This window comes from Globicephala melas, chromosome 8 (assembly GCF_963455315.2).
Source record: "Globicephala melas chromosome 8, mGloMel1.2, whole genome shotgun sequence".
NCBI lineage: Eukaryota > Metazoa > Chordata > Mammalia > Artiodactyla > Delphinidae > Globicephala > Globicephala melas.
In genome coordinates this window covers 87,955,553-87,972,332 of record NC_083321.1, presented here as the reverse complement: position 1 = coordinate 87,972,332, position 16,780 = coordinate 87,955,553, and the positions used below count along the sequence as shown (strand labels likewise).

Below are 16,780 nucleotides of genomic sequence, written 5' to 3'. Positions count from 1 at the left end.
TAATCTTATTACTTTCCTCATACCAAACTACTTATACTCAGTATATTTCTGCCTATTACATGTAAGTCTTTTCTGTATTACAGCACTTTGTATCTGATTTACCTAACTGCTAAACTCAGAAGGAAATTTAAACACTCAGTCCTGTTTCCGTGCTATAGATGCAATAGACACTCAGTTCTACTGAATAAAACTATGGACAATTAAGACATAAAAGAGTAGAATAAATTTTTATTATACAGCATTTTTATTTTTAAAAAAACTTTACCTTCATAGAATACATTTTCACATTAGAGATTCCCACGGTGGGAAAACAACAACTTATTACTTACAATTTTATATCTGTGAACAGATTATTTTAGGACCAGTAAAATAAACACATTTGAGGATTAGGTCTCCATTTAGAACCTGTAACAATTTGAAACATCTATAAAGGGACCTCCTCCCTACATGAAACTTCTCTATATTCAGAAACTCTCCAGGTTCTTCTTCCTAGGATCTAGAAATCAGTAATGTGAAATATCAGCATTTCTAATTTTCAAATCTCCCTAGGACACGTAACCATCAGTAACTGGTATCGACTGAAAAGAGGGGGCGGATGTTTACAAAAACAAAACACTGCCTAATTTTCTGCAAAGTCTTTACTTATGAATTAACAGTCGTTCCCTTTCTCCATCATCCTAGGGCAAATATAGAAGTTTGATCAAATATTGAGAGTAATAAAACTGAATTCCCTTTAAATGTCTGATAAATTAACAGGCAAAGGCTCATATATAATGTTTAGTTATACTGTGAGTCTTCTGAGAAGCTGTGAGACACCCCATTAACTCTCCAGAATACAAAACTCAGTCTCACAACTTCTTGGATACAATTTCTCTCAAATCTTTCTTCAAAGATTAAACTCTAAACATAACTGGCTGATTAGGAGAAGAGGTTTACCAGCAGACTAATCTGTTATTTCCTTCTTATTGTGAGTTGAAATGGCATGACATAGCAGAGGCAAGCAGGTGTACAATCAATTCTCAAGGTGTTAAGTCTAAAGGGTCAGAGCTTCCACAGCATAGCCACAGCTTTGCAGATGCCCACATCATGATAGTTGAAATAACAAAGCCCAGCAAAGGTGAACGCCGAGAGCACCAAAAAGCCTGCCTTGGCAGCTTTCTGCAACGCAGCCCCTCGAACATAGTCAGTAACAACTTGTCCAATGCCCCTAAAGAAAAAAAAAATCACAGTACAAATGAAAAACCACAAGTGATGTTAGAAGGCTATTCGGTTAACTTGGCTGCAAAAAAAATAATCAGTCAAGTCAAAATGCAACTCATGGTAACAAAAATCATAAACCAAAATGAAGGAATCAAGTGTACCCTAACAATAAAGACACCTTCCTATCCTTCAGATTCAATTTTCGAGTCGTTTATATCAAAGACAGTAACTAATTCCTACTCTATTTATAAAATTTTGTTTTTTATTTTTAAACCCAAACAAATGGCCTACAGACTTTTTCATTAATTGAAAAAGAATTTATTAAGCAGATATGTGCCAGAATCTGTTACAGATGTTGAGAGTACAGCAAATAAGACAGCATTCCTGCCCTTATGGAACAAACATTTTAGTGAAGAGAAAGAAAAAGTACATACGTGCTATGAAGAAATATTTTAGAAAGGATGGCTTGAATGAAAAGAACACCCCAAACAAAAGTAACAATGACCTTGGCATCTCTGAGGAATCGTAGAAAGGTTATGTGGCTGGAGAAGAGAGAGACCAGAAGGCAGGGGCAGATCGCATAGGGGCTTGAAGGTCATAACAAGGAGTTTGAATTTTACTCGAAATACAACGGGAAACCACAGCTGTGCTTTAAGTAGGCAGTGACCAAAGTAAGCAGTGACCTAATTTTACTTTTTAAGTAACAGTTCTATTGAGATATAATTCATGTACCATAAAATTAACAATTCTGTGGCTTTTAGTGTACTCACACAGAGTTGTGCAACACCATCACTGTTTAATCCCAGAACATTTTCATCAGAAACAAACTCTGTACCCTTTAGCCCATTAAGCAATCACTAATTTGTTTTCTGTCTCTACATATTTGCTAATTCGGGACACTTTTCATAAATGAAATCATACAATATACGGCCTTTTGTGTTGAGTTTCTTTCACTCAGCATTAACATTTTCAAGGTTCAGCCATGTTGCACCACGGATCAGCACTTTAGTCTTTGTATGGCCAAATAATCTTCCTTTGTAAAAACATATCACATTTTGTTTAGCTATTCATCAATTAAGACACATCTGGACTGTTTCGCCTCTTTGGCTATTATATAATAACACTGCTATGAACATTATTGTACAAGTTTTTGTGTGCGTGGGGACATATGTTTTCAATTTTGGTAGGTATACACCTAAAAGCGAAATTGTCAAGTCATATAGCAACTCTCTGTTGTTAACTCATATTATAACTCTGTTATAATAACTTTTGTTAGACCTGCCAAACTGTCTTCCAAGGTAGCCACAACGTTTTACATTCCCAGCAGAGGTATATGAGGACTCCCACTTCTCAACACTCATTATTGTCCATCTTTTTGATTACAGCCATCCTGGTAAAGTGTACAGTGGTGTAAAGTGGTATCTCAATGATGTGTAAAGTCGGTGTAAAGCGTAAAGTGGTATAAAGTGTAAGGTGTGAAGTGGTATCTCAATGAGGTTTTGATTTGCATTTCTCTAATAACAAACAATGTTGAGCATTTTTTCATGTGCTTATTTTCCATTTGCATATCTTCTTTGGATAAATGTAATTTTACCTTTTAAAAAGGTCACTTTGGCTATATGTGGTGAAAGGACAGTGCGGGCAGAAGGGTGGCAAGAACAGAAATAAAAAACTAGTTAGGAAGCAGCCGGAGTAGCCTAGGCAAGGCTGCTGGCTTAACTTGGCTCAGACTACGTTCTGAGGAGAGAACTAACGCAAGCTGATGGACTGGTTGTGGGGTTAAGACAAAAAGTAATACCTAGAATGACTCCCAGGATTTTTGGCTTGAACAACAAGATTTAATTGAATTAGGGAAGAACGGGAGAGAAGGAGGTTTTGAGGGGAAATCAAAAGAGATTTCGGGGGGGGCGGAAAGAGTGATTTTTGGCAATATTAAATTTGGGATGACTATTAGACATCCAAGTGGATAAGTCGGTCAGACAACTGGAAATACAAGTCTGCAGTTCAGGAAAAGAAGTCTGATCTGAGCTCACCTTGGAAAAGTGTGTAAACAGAGAAATTTTAAAAAGCCTAGAATGAGCCTGGAGGTCAGACCTTTATTATTCAGAGGTCAGACAGGAGGAAAAGGAGCTGACAGAGGAGACTGAGAAAGTACAGCTGGTAAGGTAGAAGAAAACAAGGTGAGTATAGCATCTAGGAAGCCAAAGAAAATTTACTTAAGGAGAGAATGGTCGATTAAGTTGAATGCTGCTGAGTTTCAAGTGGAGGACAGAGAATGGACAACTGGATTTGGAAAAAATGAAGGTCTTTAGTGATTTTGATAAGAATGACTTCAGTTACACAGTTGGGATAAAAAGCCCAATTAATGTGGGTTAAAAAAGATGGGATGCTGGGCTTCCCTGGTGGCGCAGTGGTTGAGAGTCCGCCTGCTGACGCAGGGGACACGGGTTTGTGCCCCGGTCCGGGAAGATCCCACATGCTGCGGAGCGGCTGGGCCCGTGAGCCATGGCCACTGAGCCTGCGCGTCCGGAGCCTGTGCTCCACAACGGGAAAGGCCACAACAGTGAGAGGCCTTCGTACCGCCAAAAAAAAACCAGCAGATTGGATGCTAAGGAACTAGTGCACAATTATAGACAATTCTTTCAAGTCTTTTCTGTGTATGTTTGAAAAAGGAAGAGAGAATCAGTAAGGTAATTGGAGAAGTCAATCGTAATTTTTAGAATGTATGACTTTAGGGCTTCCCTGGCGGTCCAGTGGTTAAGACTCCACACTTCCACTTCAGGGGGCACGGGTTCAATCCCTGGTTGGGGAACTAAGATCCCATATGCCACACAGCACGGCCAAAAAAGAAAATGTATGACTTTAGATTTATCTCTTTTTTTTTTTTTTAGATTTATCTCTTATTCTGATTTTTCACCGATTTAGATGGATCTCCTTTCAAGAAACACACATCAGAGAAATCCTACTGTAGCTGTGAGCTAGTATTTCCATATGCAACTGGAATCTTTTATTGTGAGAGGTCTATCTGGTTAAAGGGTAATTCTAACCAACCCTAGAAAACTAGGTAAGCAAAATCACCTTTAATACTAGCTAGAAAATGATTCTGACAAGTTACTTAACTTCCCTGGGGTTTAGTTTCTACAACTGTAAAACAATAGGGTTGGTTAAGATACTCCCCCAAGTGCTTTCAGTTCTAACAATCCAAAAAAAACCTCCCCCACCCATGACAGCATATTGTCCTTGCAAAACAACATAAAAGGGACAACTTAAGGAACCCAATTGTTATTAACAAACTTTCTAGAAGGTTCATTAACTTAGAAAGTCTAACAAACTACACTGGGTAAAATAAATAAAAACTGGAAATTCATCCATTCGACAAATATTTACTTAGTGCTATGTGTGAGATACTGCCCTAGGCACTAAAGATACAACAACAAATAAAAACAGTCAAAACTCCTATTACATTTCTTTTTTTAAAAAGAGCAAAACTGAACTATAGTGTCTAGTGATGCACATTTGGGTAATAAAACTATGATGAAATGTAAGAAAACGATTGCTATAAAAATCAGGATAAAATTTTTTCTGGTGGGGGGATGTTGAACCATTATGACTGAGATACAACACAAGGAAGAGGCTCCTGCAGTAGGTGGCAAAGGTCTATTTCTTGACCTGGGGGGTATTACTGTTATAATAATTCACTAAGTCATAGATTTGATTCTTATGATTTTCTGTATCTGTGCTTTCATTCTCGTGAGGGGAGACAAGAAATATACAAGATAAACAGATTATAAAGTATATTAGAATGAAATAAGTGCTACTGAGACAATAAAGACAGGGGAGAGGGATAAGGAATGTTGGGAGAGACACTGCAATTTTGAGTAAGTCGTTAGAGACGGCTTCATTGAGAAGGTAGCATTTAAGATGTGAAGGAAATGAGGCAACAAGCCAAGTACATAACTAGGAAAAGTTTCAAGTAGAAGGAACTGTAAGAGTAAAGCCCTGAGGCCTGGAGTGACCCAGGTGTGTTCAAGAATTAGCAAGGAAGCCAGTGTGAATGTGACAGAAAATCGTTGCAAATGTGACAGAAAGAAAGAGGGGGCAAGACCATATAGAGTCTGTAGATCACTGTAAGAACTCTGCCTTTTAGTTTAAGTAAGATTAGGAGACAATGAAGGGTTTCAAGGAGTGTCTGGACCTGTCTTAATATTTTAACAGGATCACAGGGGCTGCTGTGTTGAGAACAGACAGGAGACCAGTTAGGAGACTACTTCTGGAATCAAGCATGATGACCAGGTTTGGGGCTTGAACAAACAGAAGAATGGAAACGTCATTAATTCAAATGGGCAAGAATACTGGAGGAAGAGATCTGGGGAAGATCAGGAACTCAGTTTTATGACATGCTGTGTTCAAAATGTGTACAGATATGAAAGCGAAGACATCAAATAGGCATGTGGATACATAAATCTGGGCATATAAATAGTTTACATATGTTTTAAGGTTCTCTTCAGATCTTCAGTATCTCAACCAACTTCTCCCTCATATGCAATAGTGAGACGAGCTCACAGCAAACAAATTGAGCAGACAATGTAATACTGAAAGGACTGCTGTACTTGCCAGTGACTATGAAGAGTGAGGGTTGCAGCCAGAGAGTAGTCCACCGCAGAGCAAGGATTCAAATAAGCAGCTGGAATTAGGCCCAGGAGCAAAACACTGACAACCCTCTCACCAGTCCAGTGGAGAGACGCAGCCTTGGAACCAGCTGTAGAAAGGAAGGACGAGATTCATAAGAGTTGCAGGGGGAAACACACATCTCAGTATTTGCCACAAAATAACCCACTGACATAATGGCAAACAGAATGCATGGAAGACTTAACTCTGAGCATAAACAGGGTAAGATAAAGGTAAGTGAGAGATGCAATCTCCTTTCTTTGAAGTCTTTCAGCACAGGGTGTCTCAACACCTACATATGTTAATCAGAAGACAGATCCACTTTGCTTATAGGCAAGAAGATGGACAAAATATCTTTGCAGAATTACCAATCTTGGACTTCAGTGTAATAGATACCTTATGAATGTAAGTTGGTGACACCTATGGAATTCCTTTAAAACATCACTCTTTTGTTTACACCTAATCAAAAGTAAAGTAATATTAAAGTAAGTAAAGTAATATTAAAAATCCTCCCAAAAGAAAATTAAACCAGCCAACTCAAAGAGAAGCAAAGTTCTCGGGCTTCCCTGGTGGCGCAGTGGTTAAAAATCTGCCTGCCAGGGGCTTCCCTGGTGGTTCAATGGTTGAGAGTCCGCCTGCCGATGCAGGGGACACGGGTTCATGCCCCGGTCCGGGAGGATCCCACATGCTGCGGAGCCGCTGAGCCTGCGCTCCGCAACGGGAGAGGCCACAACAATGAGAGGCCCACGTACCAGGGGGGAAAAAAAAAAAAATCTGCCTGCCAATGCAGGAGACACAGGCTCGAGCCCTGGTCCGGGAAGATCCCACATGCCGAGGAGCAACAAAGCCCATGTGCCACAACTACTGAGCCTTCACTCTAGAGTCCGTGAGCCACAACTACTGAAGCCCGCGTGCCTAGAGCCTGTGCTCCGCAACAAAAGCCACCGTGATGAGAAGCCCGCACACCGCAACGAAGAGTAGCCCCTGCTCGCCGCAACTAGAGAAAGTCCGCCCACAGCAACGAAGACCCAACAGAGCCAAAAATAAATAAATAGATAGATAGAAGCAAAGTTCTACTGTCAACTTTTAGGGTCATGGTTCTTCTTCTGTTCCGTTACTTATAAATAGCCAAAAATAGATATGGAATGTGAAAACTTCTTTTATTTATTTTTTTATACACTTATTTATTTTTATTTATTTATTTTTGGCTACACTGGGTTTTCATTGATGTGCACGGGCCCTCTCATCCAAGCTGCGGTGAGCGGGGACCACTCTTCGTTGCGGTGCGCAGGCTTCACACTGGGGTGGTTTCTCTTCTTGCGGAGCACGGGCTCTAGATGCACAGGCTTCAGCAGTTGTGGCTCACAGGCTCAGCTGTTCCGCGGCATATGGGATCTTCCTGGACCAGGGCTCAAACCTGTATCCCCTGCACTGGCAGGTGGATTGCTAACCACTGGACCACCAGGGAAGTCCCTGAAAACTTCTTTTAAACAAGTGAAAATAAAATGGGCTTTAAACATCTCTTTGAGAGCCTCTACCTTTTTTTGGTTACACACCCCATTGGGAATCTAATAAAAGGATGGAGCTACTTCCTGGAAAAGTGCACATAGATACACACATTAAAAACTGTGTAGGGGGACTTCCCTGGCAGTCCAGTGCTTAAGACTCTGTGCTCCCAATGCAGGGGGCGCAGGTTTGATCCCTGGTCAGGGAAATAAGATCCCACATGTTGCGCAGCATGGCCAAAAAATTTTTAAAAAAAATTTTTTTTTTTTTTGGTGGCGCAGTGGTTAAGAATCTGCCTGCCAATGCAGGGGACACGGGTTTGAGCCCTGGTCCGGGAAGATCCCACATGCCGCAGAGCAACTAAGCCCGGGCATCACAACTACTGAGCATGCGCTCTAGAGCCACGAGCCACAACTACTGAGCCCATGTGCCTAGAGCCCGTGCTCCACAAGAGAAACCACCGCAATGAGAAGACCGCACACCACAATGAAGACTAGCCCCTGCTCGCCACAACTAGAGAAAGCCTGTGTGCAGCAATGAAGACCCAATGCAGCCATAAATAAATAAATAAATAAATAAATTTAAAAAATAAAGACTGTGTATACAACTTTGGGGGAACTTCCTTTAGTCCCATGCACCCCAAGTTAAAACCACTCTGCTAAATCTAACTGAACAAAGTTCAGAAACAAAAACTTTTCAAAGATAACATAATTCTAAAAAGCAGGAAAACTATACTTGCCTAAATACTCATAACTCAGATGCAATTATAACTGGTAGACTTAAGAATCAAAAGAAGTCTTCTCTGTAAAATACTGATCTTTCTAGACTTTAAAAATGAAAATACAGTTAACTTGTTATTCACCTACAGATTTTCTAAGATTTAATACCTAAACAGTATTCATCCAAGAAATGCCATGATTTTAATATCAACCTAAATAAAAATAAGCATGTCAATTACAGCTATAAATATGCATGATTTTTTAAACTGTCTACTATGCCAAATTATTTGGATCTGGCTCCTCTCCATTAGCTACATAAATAAAAGTAACTAAACTATATTGAACAGATTCTTCCCACGGAACTATTTTCTTTTCAAAAAATTAAAAAATTTAAAAAGACTTAGACCAGAAGTTTCTGTATGAGTGTAAATGGCATGATTCAACCATGCTAGCATTGTGTGCCCAGGTGTAGCCTAGGTCTTCATTTGACAGAGTTGGACACAAGAGTTCCTCTCAGAGACAGCAAGTCCTGCCAAAGGCATGATAATCAGCCCAGATGAAGATGGACATACAATGGTGGCTGGGTGACAGGTGAATGTGCTGTATTCCACACCATCCTGGGGTTGATCGGTCCTGGAGAAATGCTGAGACATGAGCCGGTCTGACCACTGGGGTTCGGAGGAAGAGAGCTAAGGAAAGAGACATAAGGGGGATCATAAGCACCTCTCCTTTAACAGGATTGACAGACTTTCTAAATGACCATAGGCAAGCGATTTAACCCCAAACAGGGAATGACCAACTCATCTGTACAATGAGGATGGCGTCTATTTCACTGGGTTGCTATGAGATTAGACTAAGTAGCCATGGAAATATTGAAAAATCAATGAACACTTACATAAAAGGGCTTCACTTTGACTAATTAAAAAAAATAACTTACAGCTCCTTTCTTCTCCCATTTATTCATCTATTCATCCAACAAACATTTAATACATGCAAGATTATGCTCTGCACTATAGCAAGAGAGATAAAAGACAAAGTCTTTGTCTTCAGGGAATTCAGTCTAGTTTGGGAAATACCATCTTCCTTTTCAAGATCAATTTCTCTGCTTGCACTCTTGAACCCATCCCTTTCTGTCCTCTTTTAGATCTTGTCTCTTGGTTTAAAAATAGGCAGACCTAGGTACACCCAACCCTACCAATGCTGCAGACCTAGGTACACCCAACCCTACCAATGCAGACCTAGGTACACCCAACCCTACCAATGCTGACGATGAGCAATTAAGTTAAATAGGCTCTCCAAGAGTCAATGTCCTCTCTTTCGTAAAATGAAAATACTGGTATTTACTTCATAATACTCCGTTGAAAATTTTAAAATATATGTAAAATGTTCAGCATAATTCCCAGAATGTTATAAGCACTCGATAAAACGTAATTTTTCTCCTGTATCTTTAACCTCTCCTTCCTTCCTACTGACCATTTTCCCTCAACTGATGTAATATAATTAACCCTTCCCTTGATCCTATGTCCTCTAATGCCCATGCGCTCTTCCCCTGCTCCCTTTCTTCACTTTCCAAACATGCTTCTTTAAAGTGTTGTCTAAATCACCTCAACTTCCTCATTTCCTTATCATTCTTCAACTCTGAAACTCGTCTTTATCCCCACCAAAGCTGCTTTAGTAAGTCACCAATGGTCTCCTGTAGCCACATCCAATAGACACTGTTTAGTCTTCATCTTATTGGGCTTTCTGCATCACGTGGCACTGGTGGCCTCTCCTCCCTTCTCTTCTCTGAAAGAACTCTCTTCTGCTTCTCCTTTTGATTCTCTCCTCTGCAGCCGCTCTTAAATGTTTGCCCAGGATTCCATCATCTGCCCATTGCTCTCCTTGCTTCCTATGCCCACCCCTAGACATTTTGTCCACTCAACTTCTAGTGCCTTTAAGCTGATGAAACCCAACTCTGTATCCCCAGGCCTGATATCTCCCCAGAGTTTCAGAAGTTTAAGTGCCTGGAAGGCCTCTCCCCTGAGATACCCCACATGGTCCTCAAACTTACCATGGCAAAAACTAAAATCACCCTTCAACTCACTTTCTCATTTAAACTTGCCCCCCATCTACATGCTTACCACTTTATTTAATGACATCCCAGCCACTCTTTCACTTTACCCAGAAATCTGGAAGTCATGTAGGACATTCTCTCTAAATTCAGTCAAATGCCAAATCATACTGATGTATCTCCTAACATTTCCTGAGACAATCTTCTCTTATGTACAACTTTCCAAGTTCAGGACCTCACTATCCTTGCCAACACGGCTACAACAGTGTCTCAACTCGTCTCCCTGACTTATGTCTCAGCCTGCCCCATTTCCCATGATGGCCATCTACCACATTGTTACCAAAGTGGTCAATGTAAACTGCAAATCTGTGTCAAATCTTTCAAGGGCTCCCCTTCACACGAAGTAAAATGCATACTCCAAATCAAGACAAGTTCTTCTGTGATTTGACTTCAGTTCACCTTTCCAGAACCATCTCACTCCTCATCTTGCGCTTCACACTCTAATATCTGATTTGTTTTTTCTCTCATAACAAGCAGTTTCTACACCTTCATCATTCTTTTGCTCATCCCAGTAGCCCTAACTGTAATGCCCTTCTTCCTGTGGCCTTCCTTACCCTCAACACTCAAATCAGGCACACCTCCTTCAAGAACCCAGACAGGGTGATCCTTCCAAAACACACAGCTAATATATTCTTCCTCTGGACTGGCATACAATTTACTTACTGCACAGTTTTCTCTTTATGTTACATTATGCTTATATGTGTTTTCTCTACAAAAACGAAAACTCTTTGAGGGCTGGAACTATGTTTTTTCACATTTGTAACCCAACCATACTACAGTGCCTGGTATAACACACATGCCCACTTCTATAATTATCGAACTCAACTCCAAGGGAAATAGGCAAGACGTGGATTGGGACTTTGACCCTGATACTCTTTTGCGATTCAGGGAGGGAGCACTCTAAAAACAGCCAATGGGGAGAAAAACAGAACTCATGTGAATAGCCTCTGCAAGACTATAACTTTCAAATTACCCCATCACCACGTCAGCCCAGAGCAGGGGAGATATGCTCTCGGGTAAACATCTGGGCCCGCAGGCAACGCTGGTGATGCCGTGGTTTCGGCAGGAGCCAGAGCTGCCAAAGGGAAGGAGGAGGGACACCCCCGCCCCGCCCCACCCCACCCCCGCTCAAAAGGTCTCACCGCCCAGCAGACGAATCCTCACCGCATTCCCTTCCCCCTAAGCACCTCCGGCTGCCAGGACCCTCACCTCGCCCACCTCCGGCACCGAAGAGGACACTCAGCCTCCAGAGAGTCGCCATGTCGCTCGGGAAGGCTCAAGGTCATCCAGCAACCCGGAAGCAGTCATATGACAACATCCACCCGCAACGACGAAAGAAAACGAGGAAACGGAAAACGCCGGGTGAACCGGAAGTCGGTATTGGCTCGGTCCCGCCGCACATGCGCACACAGCTCGTCGGAAGGTCCCGAGCTCGACGCAGGCAATGGCGGAGCTGGGTGAGGCGGATGAAGCGGAGTTGCAGCGCCTGGTGGCGGCGGAACAGCAGAAGGCGCAGTTCACTGCACAGGTGCGGGGACAGGGACCAGTGTGAAGAGAAAAGAGGGTGAAGTACAGGTTCCGGGTACCCGCGGAGCTCTGAACGGTGGCGGGGCGGTGCGGCCGCCCTATGCTCCGTGCCTGCTGCGCCCGGTTCTGCTCACGAAAGAAACGAGTCTCTCCTGCCGCTGGTGATCCGTAGTGCTCAGGTACCCTCTAAGCAAGGCTGTAGTGGGGGGAAAGAGAAGGTGTAAAGCGAAGAAAGGCGCGGGCGACACAAAGGCACGGGAGCCTAGCTTGGCGGTGAGCTCTCTGGGCTGGCATTCGGAAGATTCCGGTTCTAAGCTTGCCTCTGCCCCTTACAGGTCACGTGCCCATAGACAAAACGCCCGTCCACTGTAAGTCTTGGTTTCGCAGTCGCCCGCTGCCTCACTGGATATCGAGGATCATATGCAATAATGTATTGGAAAACGATAGAGCAGTAGAGCATTATTGGATCAAGGTGGGCTCTGAAGTAGTCGGTCTAGACTGTTAGTTTAGAATAAGAGTTTTGGAGCATGGTTCCAACCGCGGCGTTGCCCCTTTCTAGCTGCATGACTAACCCTAAACCTAGTTACTTAACCGTGCCTCTTAAACGGAGGTGATAGTCATCTTTTAGGACCGCAGAAAGGATTGACTGCTTAGTACCCAGCCTCCCAGAGTAGTTAAGCCCTTGGTAAATGGTTATTCCCCCGTGTTGGGAGGAGGGGGGGAGGGGGTGGGAAGGGGAGAGTTCGCTGAATATAAGTAGCAAGAACCCTGGTTAGAAATCTTTGGGTGCTGAACATTATGAAAGTGCACACATTTTCTGTGCCTGTGTGTGCATTTTTCTGTAGATTGGGCCCGTAACCTTCATCGGATTCTCAGATATGTCCATGACCCCGAAAAGGTTAAGAACTACTTAAGAATAGGTTTAGAATGAGATGAGTGCAGTGGTTTGGGGGAATTAATTGGTACCATAGCCTCCCAGCTTACGCTGGTGCTAGTTTGGAAATATAAAAGAAGGTATTAATCCTGCCTGAGATTTTCTATCTGACTAAGGAAGTGACACAATTAGAAAATAATAGGCAGTGCTCTCAAGGAGGTAATAATTTAAACTGTGGAAAAATCTTTAGGGAGGAGTATTGAGAGTCAAGTTGAGTATGCTGTGTGTGGACCTCATTGAAACAGATGGGTTGGGTGTTAAATAAGGGAGTGCCCTCAGTGGCTAACAGAGAAACTGATGCATTAGGGTGACTTGATGGAAAGTACATATTTTTTAATTACTAAGAAAAATAGAAAAGGAGAGAATAAAAGGATTGTTTCAATGTAGGGATGAGGAGTTGGTCCATATTGGTGACAAATTAGAAGTGAGGAGAGAGTCAAAGAATAGTTTAGTCAGGTGACAGAAAATGAGAAAAATGGGAAGGAAATAAGAAAATTCATAGAGTTAGGCCTGTCTGCAGACCCCAAGTTGTTACTATTTTTCTTTTCTTCTTAGGTGCATCACTTCATGGAGTTATGTTGGGATAAATGTGTGGAGAAGCCAGGGAATCGCCTAGACTCTCGCACAGAAAATTGTCTCTCTAGCTGTGTGGACCGCTTCATTGACACTACTCTTGCTATCACCAGTCGGTTTGCCCAGATTGTACAGAAAGGAGGGCAGTAGGCCACCCCGTGGGAGAATGACTGAAGAAGCAAAAGACTTATTATTAAGCAGGTTGAAGGGCCAGCAGGGGAATGTTGTCAACCCATTGTCAGGTTAACTTCAGGCTGTTACCAAGCCTGTTGGTGCTAAAAAGTAAGAGATCAAATGTTCAAAAAGTGAAATTTATTTATTGGGAATTCAGAAATTCCATCTTGTATCACAACAATTATTCAATAAATGTGAATTCTCCAACTCTCTTTTTTTAAATCCCATTTTAGGGTTTAATATATAGATCTCTGATTGGCAGGAACATTAGAAACAACTATGTTCCAAGGCCAATAGTGCAAATGAGAGATCTTAGGTTTTGAAGAGCCACCCTAAGCCATATTTAAGGGGGCTGGAAGAACCATCAAAGCCTTACCCTAAGGCATAGAAGAGAATTTGGGGTTGAGAAAGGTGAAGAACAGAAAACAGCTTTATTGCTTACACAGGACCAAGAAAAGGTAAACATGGCAAAAAACAGAACAGGCAAAATGTGTATTCACTGGGAAGAGGCCTGCTAGTATGAGAGGAAGGGAAGGTCAAGACCCAAACAGAACCAACTTCCTGGAGAAGCCTTGTTCCAATGGCCCATCTTCCTGAGTCTGTGCTTAGAATCAGTACTTTAATAGCACAGAAACTATGCTAAAAAAAAAAAAAAAAACTCCTTCCCACGAAGATTTCACTTGCTCCAAGAACAAAAGAATTGCATTAGGTTAAGAGGTAGTAATTATATAGACTATTCATCCCTGCTTGGGCCACTAATAATCCCAAAGGTAAAAATATGCACCATGGGACATCAACAATTGAGTACCAAAGTATTAATATTTCAAATAAATATCCCAAAAAGTAGCACCTGCTTATAATCAAGGGATAGGGAACCTCTGGCCAACCATGTATTTTATGACTAAGCATTTTATTAGAAATCTGTTCTGTAAAGAGAACAAATTTAATAGTTAAGAACTACAAAATATTATCACCTCATGGAATGTTGTCATAGTCTATTGCTGGTGTCATACAGTCATGCTACCATGAAGTATTTCTGTATTACACATAGGGAAAGTAAGGCCAGGGAGGTTGACTTACCTGCTCCGGACCTCATAACCAATGAATGGCAGACCAAGACCAAAAGTCTGCGCCTTCAAGCTTTACTTCACCCATGAAGTGACGACCAAGAAAAAACAATGTCACTTGATCTGCCGTAATGAAAATAATTCATGTGTTCTGCCAGCCTTCTTCCAGTGATATTTTGGTTTCTTAAGAATTAACATAGTAGGGATCACAGTATATAGCAAAGGGAAATAACAAGGTCTCTGCTTGGTGCTTTAATCCAAAGGCAGACTAGGAAGAAACGGATATGTCCCTGAGAAGCCTATTTCATTTTGGAACTGATTCAATCTAGTTTCAGGAAAAATCTAAAGTTCATTAACAGATTAAGAAATGAACAAGGAAGACAACACTTAAATAGCTGTTGCTGCCCTGAATCCTGTTCAGAGCACCATTAGCACAACTAATGCCTAATTCTTCCTCATTTGGTTGAGGACTTACCTAAGAGAACTGAAGAAATAATTCTGAACACAAGTGCATTTAAGCAATAAACAATGGAACTAGAAAACCTTTTACTATCCAATTACCATGTTTAGGGGTATACTGAGTGTAGCCACAGACCCTGTCCAACAGGGAAATTTGTCAAAAACTCCTAGTCTCCCAATAACAGCTGTCTATGGATGTTATCATGAATGGAAAATGTTTGTTCTTATGTTCATTTCCTCATCAAGTAAACTGGACCACACCTGTGGGGTCAAAAAAGAGAAAGATCAAAGCACCAAGGCTAAAGACAAAGTCAAGTTGTGGCACCTACTATGTAAACAGACAAGAGCAACATGATGTTCCCTTATCATACCATTGTATACAGCACTAGTTCCAATCCATCTCTTGACCCCCAGCCCTTGCTTTCCCCAAATTCAACATTCCAATTGGTATACCCAGGTCATTACTGGATTCAGCTTTCCGGGTCCTTTAATTTGCTGCATATGCACTCTACGCTAAATGTGATTAATCACAAAAAATAATCTCTTCAAGAAACCTTCATAACAAAATAACCGACTCCCTATTAACAATAAGAGGATCAAGTTTAACAGGCCAAAATAGAAGACAAGAAGTCTGTCAGAATGTATATAGATGGCACAGGACAGCTCTGACCTCAGGCCCCCTGTGCTGAGCAATAGAGTCACTGGCAAATCCCCAAGGTGTAAGAGCTGTAAATATCCAGAGTCATGCAGGAAACATGTTTCTTTCTCATTTAGTCATCCTCTGAACTCTCGGCAGACCTTTCATCTGTAGCCACTTTCCAATTTGTGCGTTTGTTTGTCCTCTCCTGTATTTCACTGTTAACTACAGGGATGTGGGCTTTTTTGTCTCTCTTTTTCCTTTTGGTTTTCTTAGTGTCTCTTTCCTCACTTTCCTCAGAACTGCTGGATGCAGAATCATCTGACTGGGAAGTGTTACACTCTGCCTCTAAGAATAAAGCAGATTTCTTGAGAGATTTTTTCCTGGATTTTTTCTTGCACTTATGTGGTTGTTTCCTTTTCCTGGTACTAGAAGCCCCAGTTTCTTCTGAGAACTCACTTGAGGAATCTGCTGTTATATCTGTGGCTTCCTTTTTGCTTTTCTTCTGTTTTTTGTGTGACTTTTTTTTCTGCTTTTTTTTGTGGGATTTCTTTGACTTCTTGTGTTTGTGAGATTCATGGGTAGATGATTTTACCTGGGGAGATGTTTTCTTCCCATTGGTAATATCCTGCTGATCACTACTAATAAAAAAGAAAAATTGCTTTACTATAGAAAATAAGTGTATTTATATAATTTTTATATTCTGCTTTCTAGATGGGAAGTTGGGGTTAACATCTGAATTTTAAATCAAAACTGATATAGTGTTACTATGAGACTTTATCACTGAGTTTTTGTTTTCTCATCTTTAAAATGAAGACAAAAATTCTAATCTGCCATACTGAGTTACTGTATGGAACACTATATATAAAAAAAACCTACATGCTGTAGATAATGCCAAATATCAGGGAAAGGCAAAATACCAGTCATCTCCCAACTAAATCTATTATTTCTCTGGTTACATTTTTAATGGCAAATGTTGTATACTTTATAAAAATTACTAACTCGGGACTTCCCTGGTGGTCCAGTGGGTAAGACTCTGAGCTCCCAATGCAGGGGGACCGGGTTTAATCCCTGGTCGGGGAACTGGATCCCATGTGCATGCTGCAAATAAGAAGTTCGCATGCCGCAACTAAGAAGTTCGCATGCCGCAACTAAGAAGTCCACAAGCTTGCTGCAACTAAACATGCCGCAACGAAGATCCCACCT

At 41.4% G+C, this 16,780-nt stretch overlaps 3 protein-coding genes across 8 annotated transcripts in view; 1 reads left to right on the top strand and 2 right to left on the bottom strand.

The window, feature by feature from the left end:
* Nucleotides 1-208: 208 nt before the first annotated feature.
* On the bottom strand, nt 209-11,580 carry SDHD (succinate dehydrogenase complex subunit D). Of its 4 annotated transcripts, none has more exons than XM_030836978.2 (4): nt 11,413-11,563; nt 8,666-8,782; nt 5,815-5,959; nt 209-1,207 (listed from the first exon to the last, which is right to left on the bottom strand). In XM_030836978.2, exons 1-4 carry the CDS (start codon nt 11,462-11,464, stop codon nt 1,042-1,044), a joined length of 480 nt encoding a protein of 159 aa, XP_030692838.1. In that variant the 5' UTR covers nt 11,465-11,563; the 3' UTR covers nt 209-1,041. The 4 variants fall into 4 exon arrangements, with proteins under 4 accessions (XP_030692838.1, XP_030692849.1, XP_060160021.1 ...); XM_030836989.3 differs by having other exon boundaries at nt 11,422-11,540; XM_060304038.2 differs by having other exon boundaries at nt 11,368-11,502.
* On the top strand, nt 11,578-13,618 carry TIMM8B (translocase of inner mitochondrial membrane 8 homolog B). The gene is made up of 2 exons (XM_030837013.2): nt 11,578-11,731; nt 13,220-13,618. Exons 1-2 carry the CDS (start codon nt 11,648-11,650, stop codon nt 13,385-13,387), a joined length of 252 nt encoding a protein of 83 aa, XP_030692873.1. The 5' UTR covers nt 11,578-11,647; the 3' UTR covers nt 13,388-13,618.
* The window catches only part of NKAPD1 (NKAP domain containing 1), an 11,517-nt gene continuing 6,445 nt past the window's right edge, over nt 11,709-16,780 (bottom strand). For 2 of the 3 annotated variants that reach the window (XM_030836948.3, XM_030836941.3), the window contains exon 6: nt 11,709-16,215. In XM_030836948.3, the coding sequence (XP_030692808.1) occupies nt 15,708-16,215 (508 nt within the window). In that variant the 3' untranslated portion in view covers nt 11,709-15,707. The remainder of the gene's footprint in view (nt 16,216-16,780) is intronic. The other variant, XM_030836958.3, reaches the window with a different exon arrangement.